The sequence below is a fragment of the Eretmochelys imbricata genome, chromosome 6 (assembly GCF_965152235.1).
Source record: "Eretmochelys imbricata isolate rEreImb1 chromosome 6, rEreImb1.hap1, whole genome shotgun sequence".
In the NCBI taxonomy this organism is placed as follows: Eukaryota; Metazoa; Chordata; order Testudines; family Cheloniidae; genus Eretmochelys; species Eretmochelys imbricata.
Window position 1 is genome coordinate 117,651,844 of NC_135577.1, and position 23,875 is coordinate 117,675,718.

Below are 23,875 nucleotides of genomic sequence, written 5' to 3' on the forward strand. Positions count from 1 at the left end.
CCAAACAAAGTCATGTACAGCCTTCAGGGATACATTATTAACTTTTACCACTGACAGTCTCAAAACAAAAGCATGCACAGGACAGATTGTCAGAAGAGCCAGTGGCACACACAAGAGCCCATTAGAGAAAGGATGTACAGCTCTACAGTCCAGGCTGGAAAAATAACACCCAAATGTGATTCACTTTGCCAACAACCATTTTAGCTTCTTAGATCTGGGAAGGCTTCAGGGCAGAGACGAAGGCTACAGGGGATAATGGACTGGGGAAAAGACTATAGGGGAGCAGAAGGAGACACACGTGGAAGGCAGAAAGGACCAAGAGGGGATTGGCGGGGCAGGCAAGGGCTGACAACTGCAAAATTCTAGATTCACTATCAGTGTGGGTGGATGTTTCCAGTTCCTAGGAGAACTTTGCTTTGAGAGCTCTTTGGGACAGAGGCTGCATCTCCATACCACGGGGAGAGCACGTACTATGCTGTTATTTGGTAGCATCCGCAGAAACCATATGGGCAAACAAGACAGTGTAACAGGGATTTGGCCACCAGAGGAAGCCACAGCTGCCAGACTGCGTCACTAAAACAAGTGGTGAGTCTACTGAAGGCCAGAAAACAAAGCCTGATAGAGGGCTTCTCTATTGGAAGTAATTGCAAAAGTGCCTCTCCACTCAGGACCTGCTGAGGCAGCTGAGTTGTTCTGGAAGAGCAGTGGTTAAAAACCTCCCACAGAATCAAATTTGCAAGAGTCAGACACAAAACAAAGTGTAGATTAATGAGCCAGACATATGCCCCTGGGATGAAATCCTGGCCCCAGTGAAATCCATGGGAGTCAGGATCTTAGCCTGCTTTTACCTCTAGCTACACACAGGACTTCAAAAGGATTCATTTATAACAAGAATTGTCCCTTGGGCCTACAGAAAGTATTGCCTAGTACTCACAGTGGGTCCTCCTCCATGCATTTTCAGAGCTCTGACAGTGGCAACCAACACAACCACGTGGGGCCGGAGGCCAGAATATCGGCACTTAATGTTGAAAAACTTTTCCATGCCAATGTCTGCTCCGAAACCTGCTTCTGTTACTGTAGGCGGAATAAAGAGCACATTAAAACAGTGAGCAGAGAAGTCAGCTCTCTTTAAAAAAAAAAAAAAAAAAAAAAAAAAAAGGAAGTCTCTTTTCCAAGAGGAAAGACAGCAAACACATAAATTTACCAACAAAGCCTTCCTGACCCACGAGCTTCAGTGCAATTTTATCTGCCAGGACAGATGAGTTGCCATGTGCGATGTTGGCAAAAGGTCCGGCATGAACAAACACTGGAGTCCCCTGGAAGAGAGAGGACAGGAGAAAACAAAAAAAGGGAAGATTCAGTACCTTCTGAAACTTTGCAAGGCTAAGGACCACAGCATTTGAGGTTGAGAAAAATACACTTGTGGCAAACAGCAGTTCTTAAAGCCTTCTGATCAAACGTTCATTCCCAGTAGTAAGAATCTGAAGCAAAAAGGATTTTAATAATCTGCAGAAGTGGAGATATTAATCCTCCCAGGAAAGAGATGGTTAAATTATAACAATACTTTTCACTTCTGTAGCACCTTCCGTCAGAGGCTCTCAAAACATTTCACAAACATTCTATCGTCCAAGTATTACAGACAGGAAAACTCGGGCAGAAAGATTACAGCCCCCATTTTTAAAGGTATTTAGGTGCTGCTGAGCTCAGGTTCAATTCTTACATTTTCCAGACAAAAAATAGTGCAGATTTATTCTGCTTGGGGCTGGGAGATAGAAAGGGTAGTGCAATCTAGTGACTGAAGCACAGGTCTGGCAAAGGGGACTCTTGGGTTCTAATCCTAGCCGTGCTGCTGACTTGCTGCATGACCTTGGCAAGTCACTAAGGCCCAGATCTGTCTATGGGATTTAGGCTCCTAAGTGCCTAATTCTTTCTGAAACTGATTTAGGCTCCAAAAAAATCTGGGCCTCAGATCAAGCAGCATGCTAATCGCAGAGCTGGGATTAGAACCCAATGATATGTCTACATTGCAATTAAAACACAGCGGCTGGCCAGTGCAAGTTGACTCGGATTTGAAGGGCTTGGCTTAAGGGGCTATTTAATTGCAGTATAGACGTTTGGGCTCAGGGTGGAGCCCAGGCTCTAGGACCCTGCAAAGTGGGAGGGTCCCAGAGCTCAGGCTGTAGCCCAAACCCAAATGTCTACACTGCAATTAAACAGTCCGTTAGCCCAAGCCCTGCGAGCCTGAGTCAGCTGGCACAGGCCAGCCACGGACATCTATTTGCAATGTAGACATACCTCAGGAATCCCCATTCCCAGACCAGTGTGTTAGTCACTAGACTGGGCTGCATCTTCTATCTCCCAGCTCCAAGCAGAATAAACCTGCACTGGTTTTTGTTTAGAAAATGTAAGAGTTGAACCTAGCAAGTAGAGAATGCATCATCCTGGAGGCTCCTGGTCTCTGGGGGTATGCTATTCTGTAGCTGGGAGCAAGCCTCCCAGCCTCGGCATGCTAGTGGCTCAGACTGGAGCTTGGGCTCTTATGCCCCAACACCACAAGTCTATGGACCTGGGCTCCCAGACGCATTGCAGACCCACTCTGGGTACGTGTGTATGTGAGTGTAAAGAGGTTGTGTAGGTAAAGGGGAAGAGGGGTAAGGAAATGACTCTTTCTGGGTGATTCAGGCACCATGGTGACTGGCTCTAGGGAAGTCCTCTCCAGCCCTCCTTACACAGAGGAGTTACTTACCAGTAACTGGAGCTTCTTTCTTCAAGATGCGTGGCCGCTATCTGTGTTCCACCATGGGTTACACATGTGCACCATGCACCCGGAGAATTTGAAAGCGGTGTCCGTTGGCTCACACATGAGCCTTGGCTCACCCTGTGTCTCCGACTGAGAGGATAAAGACTCTAGAGGAAATGCCCTCAGCATAGACTGCATATTGGGGAGCGGTCTTTGCTACCACTTTTCCTTCATCTATCAACACCTGGAAACATGCTCTGTCCTGTTGTGGCAGACTGTTAGTGAACTACACCAACTTGGAGCAGTTCAAGAAGTCATATTTGGCCAGTAGTGCCTGATATTTGGCTATCTTAAGCGGGCGGCTAGATGACAAAAAGACCTTTCTCTCCAGTAGGTCCAGACATATCTTCTTTGTCAACAGGGGCAGACCAGGGATGTTGCTGTCTAGCCCTTTCAGAAGCTGCTTGGACTACCAAAGAACTGGGAGAGGATCGAGAAAACAAGAACTCAGACCCTTTGGCTGGCACTTAATAGCAGCACTTTCCAGCCCTCTTGAGGGCTGGAGCGCAGGTAGCAGGAGTGCGCCAAACAGCCCTAGCTGGCTCCATTGTAGCCTTATTAACGGGGGGGCACTATTTTGTTGGATCCAGATGGGTAGAGGATGTCCAGGAGTTTGTGCTGGGATTCCTGAACCGCTTCCACAGGAATCTGAAGTTTGCCAGCAATTCTATGAAGATAATTCTAGAACTGCCTGAACTCAGCAGGGAGGGGGAGACACAGGGGTTACCGCTTCCTCCGGAGAGGATGATGGCAGTCTTGCTGGCTCTGGCAGAACCGCCGAATCTGGTGTGTTTTGCTCTTCCTCTTCGGAAGGATCCATGCGGGAGATCCGAGTGCCTCCTTCAAGGGGAGGAAAGGAGTGACTCTCTAGCAGACCTGACCGACTCTGCAGGGGGGTGCCCGGTTCCAGGGCCCCCAATATAGCCAGTAGGAAGGGTTGAAAGGGTGACGTGCAGGCTCCCATGTCACAGAGCACCAGTGGCTCAGAGCTAAATGCGGAGGTTGGTTCCAAGGTGGTGCAAGTGTTTTGGGTGGCGGAGGAGATGTAGGGTAAGGAAACAAAGGCTCCTCTGAATCGGTGTCTCCTGATGAGGAGAAAACGGATTCCTGTTCTAGAGGCGGTGGTGCTGGAAGGAAGTTGCATCTCGAGGAAGGACCAGGCGATAAACTTCTTCAAGCAGTCAACATCTCTGGAAAGGAATGGACCTGAGAAAGGGGATTCCAGAGTGCACGGGACCCAGTTCTTCCCGAATTGAGAGGGATTGTGTCTCTGTCCGGACTATCAGAGCCAGAGAGGGTGCTGACGAGGACGGTGCCGGGATAGTCAGTGAATAGTCTTCAACGGTGCTGACAGATCCAGAGGTTTGGGAGGTGCCGATGACAGTACCGATGGACCCTAATGTTTATGGACTTTCTCATCAAGCCTCAGGACTTAGGACACACTAAGTTCTCTTGGGCTGAAGAGTTGGGCTTGCTCAGAGCCCAGTCCGACTTCTTTGAAATGTATTTTGAGGAAGATGTAGTCTCATACATATCCTGAGAAGATCCCACCACAGGGGGTCTATGGAGGCAGATTCTCTGGCACCAATGTCAGATTTAGCAGCAGGAGGTTCACTCCTTGCTGAGTCAGACCAATGTACAGGGAGGTTCCCTGGCCTGGGTCCGACTGAGGGCTCACGACTATTTCCATAAGGTATGTTTGGAGGTGGAGTTCCCACCCTTCTTGGGCATGGATGGGAAAGGAGTGGCAGATACTGCACCTTGCTGAGATGTGGCATTGGTGATCGTTGCTGATCAAGAAGATTGTGGGCAAGAAGCACAGAGTGTGAAATCTGGAGTCTTGGCCATAGTTCAGTACCCCCAACAATTAATCTAACACTAAAACTATGAACTGTACAAAATGCCAAAACTATTTAGCAAGGTAAATCATATTTTAAGGGATGAGATTGAAGCTACGGACACAGAGCAGTTCCGACCTGAATAAGTGGTGATGAGAAGGAATTGGAGAGGTGATTGGTCCGCCCTGCCCTTTATCCTCTCGATCCAAGGCACGAGGTGAGCTAGGGCACATGCACGGACCAATGGACACTACTTTCAAATTCCCCCAGCTCCAGGCGCATGCGTAACCCACAGTGGAATACAACAGGAACCATCACCCGAAGAAGAATGTTCAGTTATTTATTTACTCAAACTGTGGGTAGGGGGTGGGCGGAGTAAAATGTAGCAACTGGATGTGGGTGAGAAAACATACAGATAAATCATCATCATCTTGTGCTCTACTCAGTGGTGAAAGGAGATAGAAACGGAGAGTGGGGGCTCTCGTGCACCAGCCAAGAAGGAGGGGGAACTGCAGGGGATGCTGCTACCCCAGGCCAGGGAGAGAAAAGGGAGCTCCCCATTGCTTTCAGCAGAGGAGAGGAAGCTGCACTTCCTTGATCCCCCTTACTCTAGCTCCCCCTTGTTCCACTGTAACAACCAGCAGGTACTCAGACTGGACATGGGATCATAGGTCTCACATCTGCTCCTTCACCCCAAACCACAGTCCCCCTTACAAAAATTCTGCTGGAGAACCTTGTGCCAAGCATTGGTAGGAGGAGAGAAGAGATTAAGTCACTGGGAGCTGGCATGAGAGTTCCTTCCGGCAACCCCAAAGCCCTTGGGGACAAGCGCCCTTCCCCTGGACTAACAGACACAAAATTTCCTCCCTTTAATTAAAAAAAAAACAAAACACACCAAACAAAAAAACCCAACCAACCAAACGAAAAAACAAACAAACCGGAAACATTTCACATCCCCCAACTATTGCTTGAAAGAATGAACAAGAGAGGCAGATCCATTTTGACAGGCATCAAATGAAATTAAAGCTTTGCAATTAAATCAGCTTTTCCAGGCTTCATTTTGAGTTTGCCAGTCTAGTGAATGTACATACCGAAGCGGTCCATGAAGGAGTGTATTGCTCACCTCTAACGTCTGCATGAGGTTTGGCTTCACTGCATCTTTCATTAAGACAGCCAGAGCACCAGTCACTCCCTAAGGGAACAAAGGAGAACAGAACATCAATTCCCAAGATCTACTAAGGCTGTGTTCGTACCATTCTGAAATTCCTAGTCAACACCCAGGCTCTTCCTCCATTATGGTGATCCTTCAAAGAACAGAGCTAATAGCACTTACTGATGTACCAGTTTCACGATTCAATGTGGCCCACTGAAGAATGCTATGTGGTCTAGTCATGCAACAGGGGGGAGATCACTGCAGTGAATAAGACACTCATGTGGAAACAGTGTATTGTGCTAACTGCCTCAGCTTCTCTTTCAGTCACAGCATTATTTCCTGTCATTGATGGTATCTAATCCCATTTAAGATATTAAAAAAAATCTCCATGTCTTTTAGATACAAAAGTGAAAAAAAAAATACATCAATTTATATTTACTGGCCTCAGAACTAATGCATCCAACTGCCACATTCTGGCCAGGTCTGTCTGGCAGAAACAATTTTTGTAAGTGAATTTTGGTGCTTGCGAGAAGTGCCCAATTGTCCTCACTGGAGTCTGAAGTCTTCTATTTATCCACAGAATAGGCTCAGCATGGGCAACAGTAGCTCACTGCTCCACCCTGGAGCCTCAATCCTTCTGATGCCTGCAAAGGGGGAGTGAGTGACCTTATCTTCATGCACATTCCCCATCTATTAGAGTCATTGGAGAGGGCATTTTTGTGACTGACACCAGTCCACTAGGAACTGAACTGAGACCACTTACAAAGCCCTGGCAGTAACAATTTTAAGTCACTACCACCAATGACTGGATTTGAACAAGTGAGCTAAGATCCATTATCAGTCCCTTGAACCTTCCGGTCTCTTTCACTGAGACAATTTTATTCTCAGCTGGATTGTAGTATTCAATAATACACAAGGAGAATTTGCAATTATTAAAAAAAAAAAAAAAAGACATACCGATTCATTTAATTCCTGTTTCAATCTCACTCTGAAAAGGTTTTGTTCGCATTTAATAGATTAATTTTAATTTTACCCAGCTCCAGAAGAAAATAATGAAAAACTGCAAAGCAATATTACTGATACTAGACTTCTGTATAATTCAATGGACCCTTAGACAGTTCTAACTATTCCCCCCAAACTCCTCGACTGTCTTTGTATCCTACGAGGAACTTGTAGCCATTAAGTTTTGCTCCAAAATTTCTTTCTAACTTTCAAACTTCCAGACAGAACAGTGATATCATTGCTGCTGTCTGTGCCATGTCTGAAGGGCCTGGGCAGACAAGGCTCCCACTGAGTCAGCTAGAGTTTTGCCTGTGTAAGGCCTACAGAGGCATGAGGAGGTATGTGTGTGTGTCTTTACTGCATTTCATTGTGAGACTGGGCTGGCCAAATCTAGGGGAAGACACTCAAATGGCCGAGAGAAGCAGTGAGTTAGATTTGATGAGATCCTCTACTTTGCAACAATTAGGTAAAGAACAATTATAATTCAAGACTGATTTTACCCAAATTCCAACCAGTATTAACGCACCTCCCTGACAAAGTGCTCTCTGCCTGAGTAACAAGAACGTTTTTCTCCCCTCCCTGAGGTTCTGAACTAGCCAGGCCTGTTTAACTGGGAAAGTCTTGGGGGCAGGAGTTGACATTTGAAAAACTGATTAGTGGATTAGTCACACTGCTCCCATTTCTTTCAATGGACACTGTGTGGCTAAATCCCCTAGTGGACTTTGAAAGCCTCAAGCAGGGCATTTTCAATGAAGGGCGCCCAGTTTTGAAACTTAGCTTAATTGTTCATCTGCAGAGCCCAAATCTGCTGAATTTTTGGTCATCCTGCAAAGTGACTATTCCACCAAAATTTAAAGTGGGGCACGATGGATGGGAGGAGCCTTAATATTAAGATATTTGTAACAGTTTCTAGTTTGAGATATTGGTGCAGTGGGTGGATTTTTTTATTGGTACTTTTCATACAGGAGGCCACTTTTCTGGAAGGGCTCATTCCAAACAAGGTGAAATAAACGGAAACATTTCCAAGCATCTCCCTGTTGTGCTGATTGTGGCCTTCGGCAAACGAGGCTTTTGAAAGATATAGTTCCAAATTCAGCAATGACTCACATCTATGTAGGCTCAGGTGGGTGTCAAAGGGACATTGCTAGGCAATGGACAGCGAGTGTTCTTTTTAGTGGGAAATAGTGGACTTTTTTTTAAAAATTTTTTTGCAAGGCTGTTTTCTGGAGACCCTGTACTCCTACAAAAATGCAGCCATTTGTGAGTGATTCACCTTAATCACAGTATTTTTTGCCATTGCATATTTCCCCATTAATTCTTAGGGCTGAAACCTCATCTTGACACATAGCAGATCGATCACACACACACAGCCTCCCAGCTGCCCTAGCATCAAGGGGACTCTCTCTCTTCTCAGGATGAAATTTGAGCCTCATTGAACTCAAACTGAAGTGAATGAGACCAGGATTTCATCCTTAGTTTTCAATAGCCTACAACCCCTCCTATGTGGAACCATCTTCTTATTGTTTTACATCAGAGGACTTTCACTTGCAACAAGGAGAGTTTTACATTTAGGGATGTAGCAATTATATGGCTCTCTTACAAGATCATCTGTAGTCACTGGCTCTCCTTTCTTGCTAGAGGCTACCACCATTTTGCCCAATCGTCTTCTCATATCCCCTAGTCCATCAGTGAGTGCCAAGACTGCCATAATTTCACTTGCCACCGTGATGTCAAACTGGGCCTGTAACAAACAAAGGGGGGGGGGGGGGGAGGGGGGAAGAGAAGTGTCAGGGCTGCTAAGCAGAAATTTTAGCTGCACTGAATTCTTGGAAATTTATTTTTGCCATTTTAAAAGAAACAGATCTATAGTATCACAACTAAGAGTGCTTAAAGTTCACAGTGTTTAATTAGGGTTTTTCTGCAATTTAAAGAAAAATGCACAGGCACCACATTACTCTACTAACATCATATGAAAATGTATTTCTCTGGGCACATAAGCTGGTTAGTAATGTAGCATCAGAAATCCAGTATAAAGTTTCATGCCAGAATGTATTTTAAAGAGCAATCTAAGTAATTGGTCTCAATGCTGAAGCATGTGGGAAAAAAACTACTCGTCTCTATAAGACAGAAAGTCCCTGGAACAGCTGTAAATGGTTATTGCTGCACTAAATAAAATATATTTCTGCATGGCTTGGTTTTAGGTAAAGAGACTCTACACAGATCATTCCAGTCCACCATGAAACCAATGTTCAAGGAAAGACTTTTTTGGTGACCAAATTTTAAAACCAAATGAGGCAGGTTTTGGGGTGGGAATTTTAATACTGCTAAGGGCTCTGCTTCACATCCTCTCACCTTCATTTGAACAGGGAGACAGCACAATGCACATTTGTTAATTCCTAGCGGAAGAAAGGCTCACAGAGGTGAACATGACAATTTTATTCAGGGATTGTTTTTCTCATGCTTGCTTTTCAAAGGGTTAAATGCCCCAAGAGGCAGGAACCAGTTACCGTTCGCGTGAAGCCCTTCTCTGTCGGAGACTGTCCGATAGTGATCTTCCTCAGGAACCTGTCATTTGTGTCCATCACTGCAGGGAGGGGGGAATTGCAGGGAGTAAAAAAGAAACCACCACATTAAGCTAATACATGTGATTTCAAACTCTGAAATATCCATTCAGTCACTCAGAACATTGACATCCCTAAGAGAAGGGATAGTGATGAGAAGGACCATACTCTTTAAAAAACTAAAATACTACTACTAAATACACAACGCTCAAACCTATAGATCTTAAAGCCCTTTTACAAGCTATTACTACATCTTATTTGTATTATGGTAGTATCTAGAGATCACAACCGAGATCAGGGGCACATCATATTAGATGCTGTACAAACACATAGTAAGAGACAATCCCCTGCCTAAATAGCTTACGATTTCTGCACACAAGACAAAAGGGAACAGAAGTATTATAATCAATTAATAAAATCTAGCTCTTACATCACGCTTTTCATTCCTACATCTCAAAGATGTTACAAAGGAGGTCAGTATAGTCCCCATTTTACATATGGGGAAACTGAGGCACAGAGAGGTAAAGTGACTTGTCCATGGTCACCCAGCAAGCCAGTGGCAGAGCCAGGAATAGACATTCAGGTCTCTTGAGTACTGGTCCAGTGTTCTATCCACTAGGCAACACTGCCTCCCCATTTTACAGGTGGAAACTGAAGCAGAGAAAACTCAAGTGACTTGCCCAAGGTTGCACAAAGACTCTGTGGCAGATCTATGAATCAAATCCACAACTGCAGTCCCAGCCCAGTCCCTTAGCCACAAGACTACCCCTCCTCTCTAAAGGGGGCTTGACATTATCCCTCTGGCTGTCTCATCCCCATCAGGCAACAACAAGAGATTGGGAAAATACTAATGGATGAGAGAGAGAGAAATAAGGACCCACAAAGAACTGAGTAAAGAAACGCTCAGACACTACTGTTTTAGTATCAAACAGTTCTCTCTTTCTGCATTTCGTAACAGAACTGGGTGTGAGAAATATTCATTCGGAATTTGCTACAGACTTCTTATTTCCAGTCAACTGGCTGCAAGTTTAAATACTTCACAGTACATTGCCAATGATGTTAGTCTCATTAAGTTCTGGGAGCCGGATATGAGAACACATTTCACTTCCCATTGCTGAGAGATATAGGATAATGTCTGGATTCAATCAAAGAAATTAAAATAAATCAGTCCAATAACTTTTTTGGTTTGCTTTTGCTAGTAAAATTCTAACCAGTCTGCTGCACAGACCAAAGGGATCATATTTTTAAAGCACTAGGAAAGCACAAACCTCAGTCTGTTGCTGATATTTGCGAAGTACATTCCTACAATACCTCCCAAAGGACTCTACTCCTGACTGCGGGGGTTTGGATTGCAAACATGAATTTGGATACAACTTGGGATCTTTAATCACACTGGTTTTAGAAGCATCTCTTATAGAATGGGCGTGGATTTTTTGAGGTAGGAGGTCCTGAATTCTAATCTTAGCTGCATCGTTTTGCCTTTCTGTTTCTATTTCCCCCACCCGTAATATAAGGACAGTTGGCTATTGCCACTGAAGTTGGGCTAATGGTTATTTCCAGTGAACTCATGGGGTAGAGGGAGGGTGTAATATCTGTACAGGGATTTGAAGATGTAAAGTGCTATATAAAAGGGGCAGTGTCACCCATTGACTAGAGAACCAGACCGGGACTCAGGCTACCTGGATTCTATTCCCAGTTCTATCACTGGCCTGCTGGGAGACTTTGGGCAAGTCATTTCACTTCTTTGTGCCTCAGTTTCCCCATCTGTAAAACAGGGACAAAGATACTGACCTCCTTTGTAAAGCGCTTTGAGATGTATGGATGAAAAGTGCTATAGAACAGCTAGATATCGTTATGTAAATGCCAAGTATGATTATTTTAAGGTATTGAGTCAGTGAGTGATTTTAAATTTCTTTAAAATTTTGTAAAACCTTTGTAAAAACTAAACTGAAAATTAGTAATGTAATCTTAATATAAAGTTTATAAGAAAATAACTTATAAATGCATTTTTTAAAAACCTGTCACTATTGGTAGGGTACCTTGTTTGTACATTACAGAACTGCCATAGGTAAAAAACCAAAACACTGAAAATTAAATCAGCAAACAGGCACATAGCTCTACTCACACACACTACTGACCTCAAATGACTTGGGTGCTTAAAGTTAAGTAAGTGACTTAAGTGTTTATAACATCAGGGGTTAAATTTGTATTTTTATTAAAAACTTCACTCTGAGCAGTGTATAATGTTTGTGAACATAAGCAAAATTGCTTCAGTGTTAAAAAAAATGAAAAGTCAATTTAGACTTTCAATACATTGATGCTGTCAACTTTTTGCATATACACAGGCCAATCTTTTTTAAAAATAGGCTACTAAATCCATATTTAGGCACCTGAGTGTTGGATTTTCAAAAAACAAATAATTAACTTAGTCAAAGCATTTCAGCTTCCTTGACTTATGGAAGTTCAATACCTCAGAAAACAGTATTGGTTGCAAATATAGCACAGGATGTTTGCTTGTCAATGTTGTGTTTGAATTTGTACCATTCTCCCAGTAGGATGTTAATGAGTTTCTGGACTTGCCTTTTTAGTATAGATAATGAAACTTCTTAGTTCCTAACTGTAGTAGGATTTCAGATTTTACGCAGACGTTATTTCTACCAAGGCTTGATCTACATACAGATTTTTGTTGGTATAACTATTTCACCTAGGGGTGTATGTGATTTTTGTTTTTTAACTGCTATGGTTACACCAATACAAGCCCTAATGTGGATCCAGTAATACCAGTGAAAAGGTACTTTATATAACGAAAGCTTTTTCCTTTACAAGAAGTGGAATAAAGCATGTTAAACTAGACCAGTATAGTGAAAGCATTGTGTGTGTTGACAAGGCCTAATTAAAGAAACAAGTACAAAAAACACACTTCAGCATTGTAAGGCTATAAAATGGTAAGAAATAAAGAACTAGAAACATGAAAATTTTAGAAATCTGATTTTAAAAAAATGAAATTTTTTTAAATCAGTTTTTTTACAAAATTGATTTTATTGTTATTTAAAACACGATTTTTATCCACCCTGGTTCGAACTACAATTTAAATGCTCAAGAGACTACATTCTTTTCTTAATGGAATGCCACAGACAGAAGAAGTTTAACATTCACTTCAGAAGAGAGTTATTCAGGCTGGATTACTGTTACTCAAACATTTCTTGCAATTAATAATTAAATACAGAGAGTTAAGCCATCTGTTCCAAGCTATTCTAGAGGAAGTAAAGGTCCAAACAATGCTGTTTGACGTTAAAAATCACTGTTTTAATTAATCAGGTATCATTTCTTCCTGGCAGCTGTAACTGAACCAACTAGGACAGTAGTGAAATCGGTCAATGAAAAGGTTTAAAATCTGCTAACAGAATGACTGGATTAAATTCTACCACCCAGCTAACACAGAAGTGAAATTAATGGATTGAGACAGGAAAAATAAGAGGCAGTGGGGCAGCTTCAGAGCTGGCGTAGGTCACCAGAGCAAGCTAAAGACCTGACCCACTCAGTGGTAATGCGAAGGCTGAAGCTGAAAGCCCTGTTGGAGTTCGCAGGGAAGGAATAATACCATATCTACCCTAGGGACTTACCAGCATAGTATCTGAGCATCTCACAGTCTTGCATTTATCCCCACAACATCCGTGTGCAAAACAACTTTGGAAATCTGTCCCCATGGTCACGCAGGAAGTTGGTGTCAGAGCACGGAAGTGAACCTGGTTCTACCAAGTGCCAGGACGGAGCTCTAAAGACTTCCCTTCTTCTCAGCATGGGGAAGACTAGGCAGCTAACCAGGGCTGCCAATCTTTGTATTCTCTCAATGAGCTACTGGCAAAGTCTGAAATACAGCTTTGTAGCAATTAACTAAATCTCACCTCAAGATTCAAGCCATCTGTGTCAACTGCTCTAGGACTGAGACTGAAAGAAGAGCCCAAGGAGTGAATCTATCCCACTGAGCATGCACAATGTCAGACCCCCCGTTGTGCCAGTAAACACAGCTCCCTGTACGTTTACAACCCCTCTTTTCACACATTTGTCCTATCCGGCAGTTCAACTGTCTATTGCTTTGGTACCTCTTTGCCATGTTATGGTGGCTGGATCAATATCCAATCTCACAAATTTGTTTCTCTCTTCATCCGTCAATGTTCCGGGGTCAGTTTTCTCAATACCCAGTTTCTGGGGGGAGGAGAGGGGGAAAAAGGAATAGTCAAAAGGTTGAAGGAAATGAGCCTGTATTAAAATGAGGAGCCTTCGTACAGCAGCTTTCCCCATTTTTAGCAATAAACGGAGGGAGAGGGTGCCTCCCGAGAGCTACTTCTCCCTGCATAAAGCAGGGGTGGAGAATCTGTTTCTGAAGCACAGTGTGCCACTAGGTAATCGCAAATTCTGACTGAGGGCAATGCATATAACACAGTCCCTCCCATCAGAGGGAGTGTCAATGTCAACACAGGTACAAGACAGCTAGTGACATTTTGAAGAGGAAGGGAAGCCCCTTCCATCTGCATCCCTAAGAAATCATGCAAAGCTCTACCTTACGTGCCAGGTTCTAATCATCAGTTTCGTGTATTTATACACATTTCTCTTTACTTAACCTGGGGGGGTCATTGCACACTGCCATAAGTATTAAAACACTGCTTCTTCAGCATGCTAGATACAGTGCACAAAGGAGGCACTAAACAATTCAGCCACAAGACGGTCAATATCCCAGAAAGCCCTGCCTGAAGACCAGGAACTTGTTGAAGATGGGCAATTTGCCAAGATGCTTAACAGAGAGGCATTACCTCAAGGAGCCCGATTCAAGTACAAGCTTAGAAATGAGTGAAGCGATGGAACTGATTTAGGAACAGCAAGCATTTTATTTAGACAACACAGTCCTACACGTCACCAGAAGAGAGGCAAGAAGGGACAGGTTCTCCTGTGTCGCTCTCCTGAGCGCCAGGGGTTCTCAGAGGCAGCAGGTCTACGTTTGCCACCCTTCACACCTCCACATTACAGCCAACAGCGCTGCGGCAGCAGGGGACTGGCCAGGGCTCCCTGCAGAGCCTGTCAGTAACACTCCATATAATAGGCCTGAGCACTTGACCTGACATAGCCCAGCAAAGGAGGAGACACTGAAACTGGCAATCAAATGTGAGTATCACATGGTGGAGACATTACAGCCAGTTAATGATACAAAAACGTAGAGCCCCCACAACGAGACTGTTGTTCTTGCCCTCCCAATGGACACCTGTTCTGGATGTACAACATAAAAGTAGTCGTACAATTCTGAGTGCCTCAGGCTATGTTAATAGGTAGGCCAACTGATTAACCCGCAGACAACTCCAATAACTTCCCCTGAACCTACCACCTAGATGATCTTGTCGCTACTGTGAAAGAGAATTGCTAAAGAAACCAGGAACACACGGTGGCCCATGCTTTTTGCTGACAAACAACTCCATTTGCTTCCCAAGTTCTAGTCATTTAAATGACCATTGAACAGCTGTGTAGCTAGAGGAGAGGAATTCAATGGAGTATTTTTCCATGTAAAAACGGACACACAGAATGTGCAAATAAAATACGTCTCTCCTTTTTTGCTCAGTTTGTATTAAAACAATTTCCAGCAGCTCACGTTCAGAAGGCTGTGTTTTTGTGTTCACTGCCACAATAAATACCACAGCAGGAAATGTTCATCTTCAGTTATGACTGTGTATTTGGGGCAAGGACTATTTATTTCTGAGTTATGCTGCATCAAGGACACTGAAATAACAGTTGATTATTTATAAGAGGCCCTTGTTTCTTCCTAACTTCCTTGTAGTTTACTCATTCACTGAATAGCATATAAAGTTAGACTGAAACCTCTTCAAGGACAGGGCTGTGACATGTCTTTAGCTGGATTGTGGGGTAATGCATTTTTGGATGCTGTGTAAATAAATACCAACAAACAGACCAATGTAAGGTTTTGTAATTTATCTTTTCACAGGGTAAAGATGACGCATACAGAACAGTACTAGAAACCTAACAAGCTTGATCAACTCACCTGCAGTCTTCGGATCTGAATATCAGAGAACTTCCTAACACCATTGATCAAAGGCACCAAGCGGGTATAAAGAGCCTTGAAGAATGAGATATAATTAGCAGCTGCAGAGTGTCCAAAAAATCTTGGCAAAATAGACTGTGCTCAACACAACACAGAATGGAATCAACTACATCATCTCTTACCTGATCAGACTGAGTTTGCTCATGGAACATACGAGCATCGATAGCTGCAGCTACTAGATTATTGGCTGCTGTGATGGCGTGGATGTCACCAGTCAGGTGGAGGTTAAACTATAGGAAAAAATGGACATCAGTTATTTCACCCTTCTTTTACCCTTTTTTTTGGGTAGTCTGTTATAGCCAGATGGAAAGAGAAATATCAATAGCAATGTTACTGGGAGAGCAGCAGGGGGAAACTGCTCTGTGGAATATGTGGAACAGAAGATGGAATTCGTCTAAAACAGAAACATGCCACCCCCACATTTATGTCATTTTACAAAACTTCCTGAACTAAGTGTTCAAAATGAGTTTATCATACAAGAGTCAGTTCCCCAGCTCTGCCAGGATCATCAAGAGAAGGTTCATGCAAAAGATGGAAAAACATGGCTATACTGCTTTGTTGTTACCTTCATTTGAGACAACCGATCTGATTTGTGCAGCATAGTGGGATTAGAGGTTAGATTTACAGCTGCTTCTTCTACGTTTGGCATATAAAAATGGAGGGGTGGGGGGGAAGAGAAGGGGATTCATTTAGGGCAATTATGCATAGCAGGAGTAAAATGAAGAAGGGAGATGGTGTTAGAAAAGTCAGAAGAGATGACAGCAAGAGCCATAAAATCTTAATCCCATAGACTCCGGAAACCTCAGTTACTAAATCTTTAAAACAGAGAAAGCTATCCAGTGTCAGTTACTCTATTTTTCAGCTTTGTACTAATCACCAGATGCAATCTTATTCTAATATACAAATATGTGCCATTGCTTATTGCCTTATTTTGCACCTCTTGTTTTAATGTTCTCTACTGGCTAAGCCCTTCCTGGGCCGGAGATTGCTTGCAAAAGGTATCCACCAATATCTCAGAGCCTGTACTGTGATGAATAGTTCTACAGACTTTCAATTTAAAAACAAAAATAAAAAAAAAATTATGTTTTGATTAAAAAAAGAAACCCAACAAGATTGGAATTGATTTTAATACCAGAGGTCAGAGAGAGATCTTACCTATCTAGTCTGTTTTCCAGCCACAGCAGGATTGTTCCTTATTATTGTATATGGGCAAGCGTTTTGGCCAGTCTAGTTAAGTGGCCCAAGTGACCGGGCTTCCACAGCTTCCATTGGGAGATTATTTTTCCTTCCTTGAATTCAATAATATACCCCTCAGCACCATGCTAACTAAATCTTTGCCTGCCTTCACATTTACACCTTTTGTGGACCGTACACATGAATCGTTCCCTACAATCCCTTTATCATTTCTGCTGATCTTCCTTGAATGCCCTCCAACGTGTCACCATATTTCTGGCAAATGGAGAAAATATCATATTCTAGGTGTATAACACAAGAGACATTGCTTTCTAACTCCGTGTCCTGCAATGCTGTGTGTATGGATGCGGCCCCGCCCTGCCCCAGCCAAAAAAAACACAAAAAAACCACAAACCAAAAAAACCCCAACCCACCACATTACCTTTGCTGCTGCCGCCGTATCACACTGCATATTTCTGTCTAATGTGCTGGCCACTAGCACTGCTATGTCTTGGCCTTACTGCTTTCCGAGTTTCCCTTACCCACTGTACATTAACAATCAGACAATTATGTAGAAGTAGCATACAGAAATAGTGTGTTCCTGAGAGTGTAAACCGTCACTGACAGTGCTACTCAACTCTCTTCCCCCTTAGATCTAAAAGTGCCTTATAAAAGGAGGGCCATTGTTACCCCCACACTACAGATGGGATATTGAAGCATATAGAATTAAAATGATTTGCTTATGGTCACGCAGTGAGTCAGTGATAGAAATGGCAAGGCAATCAAGTTCTCCTGATTCCCAGCACTATACCCTATTCGCTGACCCACGCAGCCTTCCATTAAAAACAATGAAAGATTAACTCCCTCTGTCCTTAAAGTAGCTTTGCCGAAAGAAAAGTCAATACCCATTCTTAGACTTTGATCTCACTACAAACAAAAGATTTCCAAGAAGTTAACTGACTACAGCCGCTCTCAGCACAGTTGAACATTACACAGTCAATAAGGTCTTGTGTCAAAATTACCTCCTCCATGGGGATAACCTGCGAATATCCACCACCTGCAGCTCCACCTATAAAAAGGCATAGAAGGAAGTAACCAAACCATGCTCATTAATGCCTCTGTAGCTTTGAGCACATTTGCTTAGCCATTTTTAAAATGTCTTTATTATTGAACAAGTATGATTAAACGCTGCGCTGGATTTCACTGTGACTGTATCCAAAACTTGCTTTCTTCCTAAATAAATCAGATTCTCTCCCCACATGTTTGTGTAACCCTAAATGACCTCAGTGGGGATTACACACCTCTATACAGAAACAGAAAACACTCTCTCCTAAGAGTTGAAATTTCTAGAACACCCATCGGCTGAATGTGCCTTCCCTGCTACTCTTCTATCCTGCATGAATGGCGATCAATATGACGCTGCCAAGTCATACCTTTTATGCCAAAGGTTGGTCCCTGAGAAGGCTGTCGGACGCAAGCAAACACATTCAGGTGGAGATGTGCTCCTAAGGCTTGAGCCAGGCCTATCGTAGTGGTACTTTTCCCTTCTCCCAGGGGCGTAGGTGTTATGCTAAAATACACAACACAGCATATGCAATAAAATACCTGAGACCAAGAACTTAGCGAGATTCAAAATGGGATTGGATGTCTAATGGATAAGAATATCCAGTTATCAGAGTTAACGCTAACACATATTTTGGAAGGAATATAAGACCTCATGCTTCAGTGCTCAAGATAGCCTCTTGTAGTTAGAGTTCAGGATGAGTCCTAGAGCTTGTCTACACTGGTGCAGATTAGAGGGGTGCATATTTTCATTCACACAAGTGTGTCGCGCACTAACTGGCCTGTGTGCACCCTGCTGGTGAACACCAGAAGTTCCTTAGTGTGTATTGACAGTCCCATTTCAAACAGTACTATGTTAACATAACTAGGGAACTTCTGGTGTTCACCAGCAGGGTGCACACAGTCCAGTTAGTTCATACTAGCATGTCACAATCTAAAATTTACATCCCTCTGCTGTGGGCAAATGCACAGTGTAGACAAGCGCTAAGTGTGGAGCCAGTTTATCCTACTGCAGCGGTTTTACACCATCCTTTGAAGCCTCTAGCGCCAGCCACTGTCAGACAGGATACTGAACTAGATGGACTCTGGGTCTGATCCAATTCCTATGAAATTACTCCAAGTTTCCTCCAACATTCTTAAAACTATAAAGCAAAGCAACAAGACTCCAAAACCCTCCTCCAGAAATTCTACATCATATTCCCCAATATCACCTTTAAGGAAGGAACAACGTACCCTGTTACAACGACATATTTGCCATCTGGCTGGTCCTTCAGGCGTTTGAGAGTAGACAGCAGAACTTTGGCTTTGGTCCGACCGTAGAGCTCCACCTCTTCGGAGAGCAAGCCGACTTCTCTAGCGAGATGACCAATGAGCTTGGGTATGCAAGATCGAGATACCTCAATGTCGCTTAAAGAAAAGAGGAGGGGAATCTAATTTGCTGAAGCATGAAACCGCCTGCTTCCCAACAGGTATAGCCCACAAGCACCCCAATGTAGAATTTAAAAACTGAAATCTCTAAGCTTTACAGCTAAAGAAGTCAATCTGCCCAAGGAGGTCCTCTCAGCCCATTGTAGTACAGGTAAGGACATCTCCCAAGGCAGCTTTGCTACTGATGCCTGTTACTTGGAAATCTTCTAGTCTTTCCTGTGACATTTCAAACACTTTCAAGTGTTTGTTATTAGCAGGAGCTCTAACCCAACAACTCTTATCCCAAGGTGCTCTTGCTATCTCAGACTTCAGCTCTCTCAAGGTGAAGGAAAGCATCTTGCTACTTGCTGCTTCAGCCATTATACATCTAACTGGCCCTAGCAGTCTCTGCCTCGCAAGAGGGCTGAGAAGATTTGCATTTGTACAGAGCTTTGAGGCCCGGATTCAGGAAAATATTTAAGCACATGCTTAAGTCCCACTGAAGTCCATCAATGTGACCGATGGCCATACACAATACCTTGCTGAACTGAGGTCTCCATGTGTAAATGACTATGTAAGTGCGAGCAGTAGTGCTCTGACACAGCATCATTGCCCTTAAAAGCAGCTTGGTATTATCATACAATTATCCATATTTTAAAAACTACGATGTTGCCACCTGCGTATTGGCCAATACTATAAATTGCATCGTTGTACGCAACGAGGCCTCTGTTCTGGAGCGATGTGTGCAGGTGGACCTGTGTGCCTGTCTGAAGCCCTGATGCCACTGATGCGGCTCAGACAGGCAAAGGAGCCTGGTCGCACATGTCACTCTGCAGGATTGGACAGGAATGCTTTCCTCTGCAAAACGCTGGGAATTTTAAAAATTAGAATGAACTCAAGTAGTTACCCTCCTGCATACAAACCTGCCATGGGAATTCCCATACACAGTCCCAGAGAAAACAGAACAGAAACACGACGTTACAAGATAGACAGCAGTAGTTTATTTAAAGTGTTACCTTGGCACAGGAGTCCGTAAGCGGAGCTGGTTGTACTGGATGTTCCATTTCCCAGGTTGGCATTGCTCTAGAAATCGTTGTGCGCTCTCTATTGTGCTCTAAACAGGTATAAAAAGGCTCAGTTCACAGCCATAGACGTTGCAACACGTTGGTTAGTAAACACAGGTCCAGAAAGGACTGCCCAGCCCCCTCCCTTCTATCCCAGACAGCAACCAATGCACACCTCTGATTAAAGCATTTATTTAAATTTCTCAAGGAGACTTTTAAAATGCTTATACTGGACTGGTTTCCTCCCCCCCTCCCTTGCCCCCTCTCCCCTCCCCGAAATCAGGCGGGGCTGCAGTAGCTTTAGGCAAACAAATCAGCTGCCTAGAGTGGTGGGGCCAACCCTGAGCAGCACTGTAACCCTGTGCGCCCGGTTGCAATGTCACTCATTCGAATTTGACCCAGCTGCACACCTCTGTCTTGGCAGAGGGGCAGCCAGGCCATATTTAAGTGTCATTGAGACCTGGCACTTGCCCCCTATCATAACCACCAAACCATCAGAAGGCTTGCTGCACCCCCTAGAAAGTCCTACACCCCTGTCTCCCCCCTGCAGTTGAGAATCTCTGTTCTAGGCAGCCCCGTGAAGTTTTGCCTAGGGTGGCTGATTGTCTAGAGCAACCTCTGAAGGCAAGTGCTGTGCTACTGCTCTCTTTCTAGGGCCACTGCATGGCTTGTTTTAAAATTACAGCTAGCGCTCCCTAAGAGCCCCACCAGCGAAGCTGTTCATCCCACTTTCCAGGCACTCTGGGTTCCTGTGCAGGGCCGGCCCTAGAAAAAATGGCACCCCAGGCAAGGAGCACCTTCAGCACCCCACCCTCCATTTGTTAAACTTTTGAATGCCTTATTTTTATTGCATTTGTAGCCCATTTCATGACTTTGATGCACAATGTGCATGCATGACTTATCCCTGTCATATGAGATGATAAATTCGTACACTAGGATCTGTACATCTGTATTTATTCATGCCATGTATAAGCAAATAAAAATGTTTCCTCTAAGCTTATAGAAACTTTTTAATTTTAAAAATAACTGAAATGTACTAACATCAAGAAATTGAACTGGGCACCAAGATCGGGTGGACCAGTATTAAATGGGGTTACAGTAGGTGACAGCTTTAGAACGTTAACCCTAGTCTTTTAGTTCAAAAGGTCACTTTTCTCGCCTTTGACCTCGTGAACTGAAGCATAGCTTCTCATTAAATATGTCCTTTATTAGTCACTACTTACACTCTTCAAGTATTAACACACAAGTACACTTTCACAATTACACAGTAAAACAAGGTTCACAATATCGCAGCTGGGGCTCTTACTTCATTCTTATATCCCACTGACTGACTGGTGACTCCCCGCCCCCTATATACCCACAAGGGCATTACTGACAACATTCCAGGAGATTCAAGAAAAGTGTAGTTCTCAGAAAATCTGGAAGGTTCCACGAGATTCTACAAAGGTCCAGAATGTTCTAGGAGGTTAGTGAAAAGGGAATCCACGTACAGAATACCTGAAACATTTTACTTCAAACATTCTATTTTCCCTTTTGCTGCTAACAAAAACAGCTCCTCAAGCCCGGTGCATCCCCACGTCTGGCGCCCCACGCAGTCACCCATCTCTAAATCCAGCCCTGTTCCTGGGAGTCATGAGCCATCTCCCAACAAGCTGGAGCTGCAGTCCCCTTGCACTGTTGGAACTCTCCTCCAGAGAGAGGGCAGGGGGGAGAGAGACAATGGACAACTTTCCTCTGTCAGGAATCTAGCAAATTAAGCCCACTACAAACCTGGATTGCTTTGCACAGCGTCAGGAAGAGGGTATGCAAGACACCAGGCTAGTGACAGTGGAAATCCCTCAACTCTTGAGACAAACCCCATTAGGTAACATGATGCGTGTCAGTGAAGTCAAGCCAAGAGGCAGCGAACAAAACCTCAAACACACACAAGTAGCGTACACACAAAGCAGCGTAGGGCATTTCTGTGGGATGCTTGACCAGTGGCACACAGCCTAACTCCTCCCAGGCACTCACCCACCCCCAGAAATGCCCACTGTTATTTACTGTGTGTTAGTTGGCTAGTCAGACAAACGCATAAAAAGGACAGGTCAGTCTATAGTTCACATACCTGCATTAGCATGGCCACAGTCATCGGTCCAACACCGCCAGGGACGGGGGTGATGTACGAAGCTCTTTCCTTCGCTGCACTGTAAGCCACATCTCCTACTACCATTTTCCCATTGGGCTTTGTACTGTCTGGGAGGGAAAGTTACACACAGAGCATTTCACTGAAACAAAGAAGAGGCTGAACTCCCACTCAGACGAGGGCTCGCACACATCGAAATAAAAGTTCAGCCACACGGCAAGCAGCAAAAGAGATAAAATAATCAAGCTGGAAAATGCTAGATTTCTTTGTTTCCCAAAGGGTAATTTTAGGGCCTGTGAAGTCAGACTGGATCAATAGCACTGTCTACCCAGAGACCAGGTAGAACACAGGCAGTCTCTACTTCCTTGAGGATGCTGGGGCTTCCTTAAAGGGACACGAACCTGGGAAATTTCACAGAAGGCTCCAGATCACATGGTGCTTCTGGGAAGGGAAAGGAAGGGAGGGACCATGTGCTCACAAAGTCCTGGCTTTGTGGGAGCAGGAGGGGAAGCTGTGGGGTGATCCCACCAATCATTTAGCCCACTACACAGCGGTCGGAAATTGTCCTGAGTTGCAAGTACAGCTTTCAGTCACACTGGAAGCAGTGAGGGGTGGAGGAGGAACATGTTTTCCAGTAATAAGAAGCTGTACATTTCCCTTTGCTCTTCATATTCAGGTTAAATTAGATTTCCTGCATTTCAGAGCAAGCCGAGGCTCTGATCTCTTCTGCACGTAAGTGATTACACACTGTGAAGTGTGGCACATGACTTAAAAATATGTGATGGAATGAGGTAGAACATTTAATCTTGCCAGCATGCTATAAATGACACAGGAGCTGAAACTGAATACTAATAGCCCAATTTATAACACAAGTTACACTTCAATTTCAACCTGAGTAAGTATCATGCCATACACTGGTTGACTTACATAGAAGAAATTCACCACTCTTTAGAGAGAGGACAGAGTTTTCCATTTCCCCCACACCAAGTTTCTTGCTTTGTTCAAACAGTTGGCAAGCAATACTGCAGTATCAATAGATCAGTGTCCAGTCTAATTAAACTTGAAATACAACTTAATCCCCCTCCTCCATTTAAACATCTTAAATTTCTATTTCTCTAATAAGTCTCTCTTCTCTATTTGGCAAAGGTTAATCTCACACACACACACACACACACACACACACAACACACCCCTGCCCTTTCCCATAAATAAATGGTCCAGAATCCAATATGTGTTCATATTTTTTTTAATTCAATGTGCATTAAGTGAGGTTTGCAGGGAGAGTCACCTGTCTGGAGACAGAGCTCATTCATTTACTCAGCAGAGGGACTCAATTTTAGGCGCAGGACACCAAAATGGTGGCTTGCACTTTTGCTGCAAGGGTGGTGGATGTTAATGTCAGTGATTTAGAACGCAGAGGACATTACATGAAGAGGGATGTAAACATCTGGTCTGAAAGAAGTTTACACGTCCCAGTTTATCTCAAAGCAAGAAATCAGAAATGTTTAATTTTTTATTAAACCAGAAAGAAATCTCAATTAAGCAGTATTATAATCAGAGGGCCACATTTCACCCTTGGTTGCT

At 43.7% G+C, this 23,875-nt stretch overlaps 1 protein-coding gene across 1 annotated transcript in view; it reads right to left on the bottom strand.

Moving 5' to 3' along the window:
• Positions 1–23,875, bottom strand: part of MTHFD1 (methylenetetrahydrofolate dehydrogenase, cyclohydrolase and formyltetrahydrofolate synthetase 1) — a 68,564-nt gene that overhangs the window by 15,440 nt on the left and 29,249 nt on the right. Inside the window, exons 9-21 of the mRNA XM_077819483.1 lie at positions 22,274–22,401; positions 20,119–20,216; positions 18,929–19,102; positions 18,067–18,203; positions 17,656–17,702; positions 15,583–15,690; positions 15,401–15,475; positions 13,458–13,560; positions 9,301–9,377; positions 8,394–8,534; positions 5,762–5,830; positions 1,205–1,316; positions 935–1,074 (exon numbers count right to left, since the gene is read on the bottom strand). Of these exons, the coding sequence (XP_077675609.1) occupies positions 935–1,074; positions 1,205–1,316; positions 5,762–5,830; positions 8,394–8,534; positions 9,301–9,377; positions 13,458–13,560; positions 15,401–15,475; positions 15,583–15,690; positions 17,656–17,702; positions 18,067–18,203; positions 18,929–19,102; positions 20,119–20,216; positions 22,274–22,401 (1,409 nt within the window). The remainder of the gene's footprint in view (positions 1–934; positions 1,075–1,204; positions 1,317–5,761; positions 5,831–8,393; positions 8,535–9,300; positions 9,378–13,457; positions 13,561–15,400; positions 15,476–15,582; positions 15,691–17,655; positions 17,703–18,066; positions 18,204–18,928; positions 19,103–20,118; positions 20,217–22,273; positions 22,402–23,875) is intronic.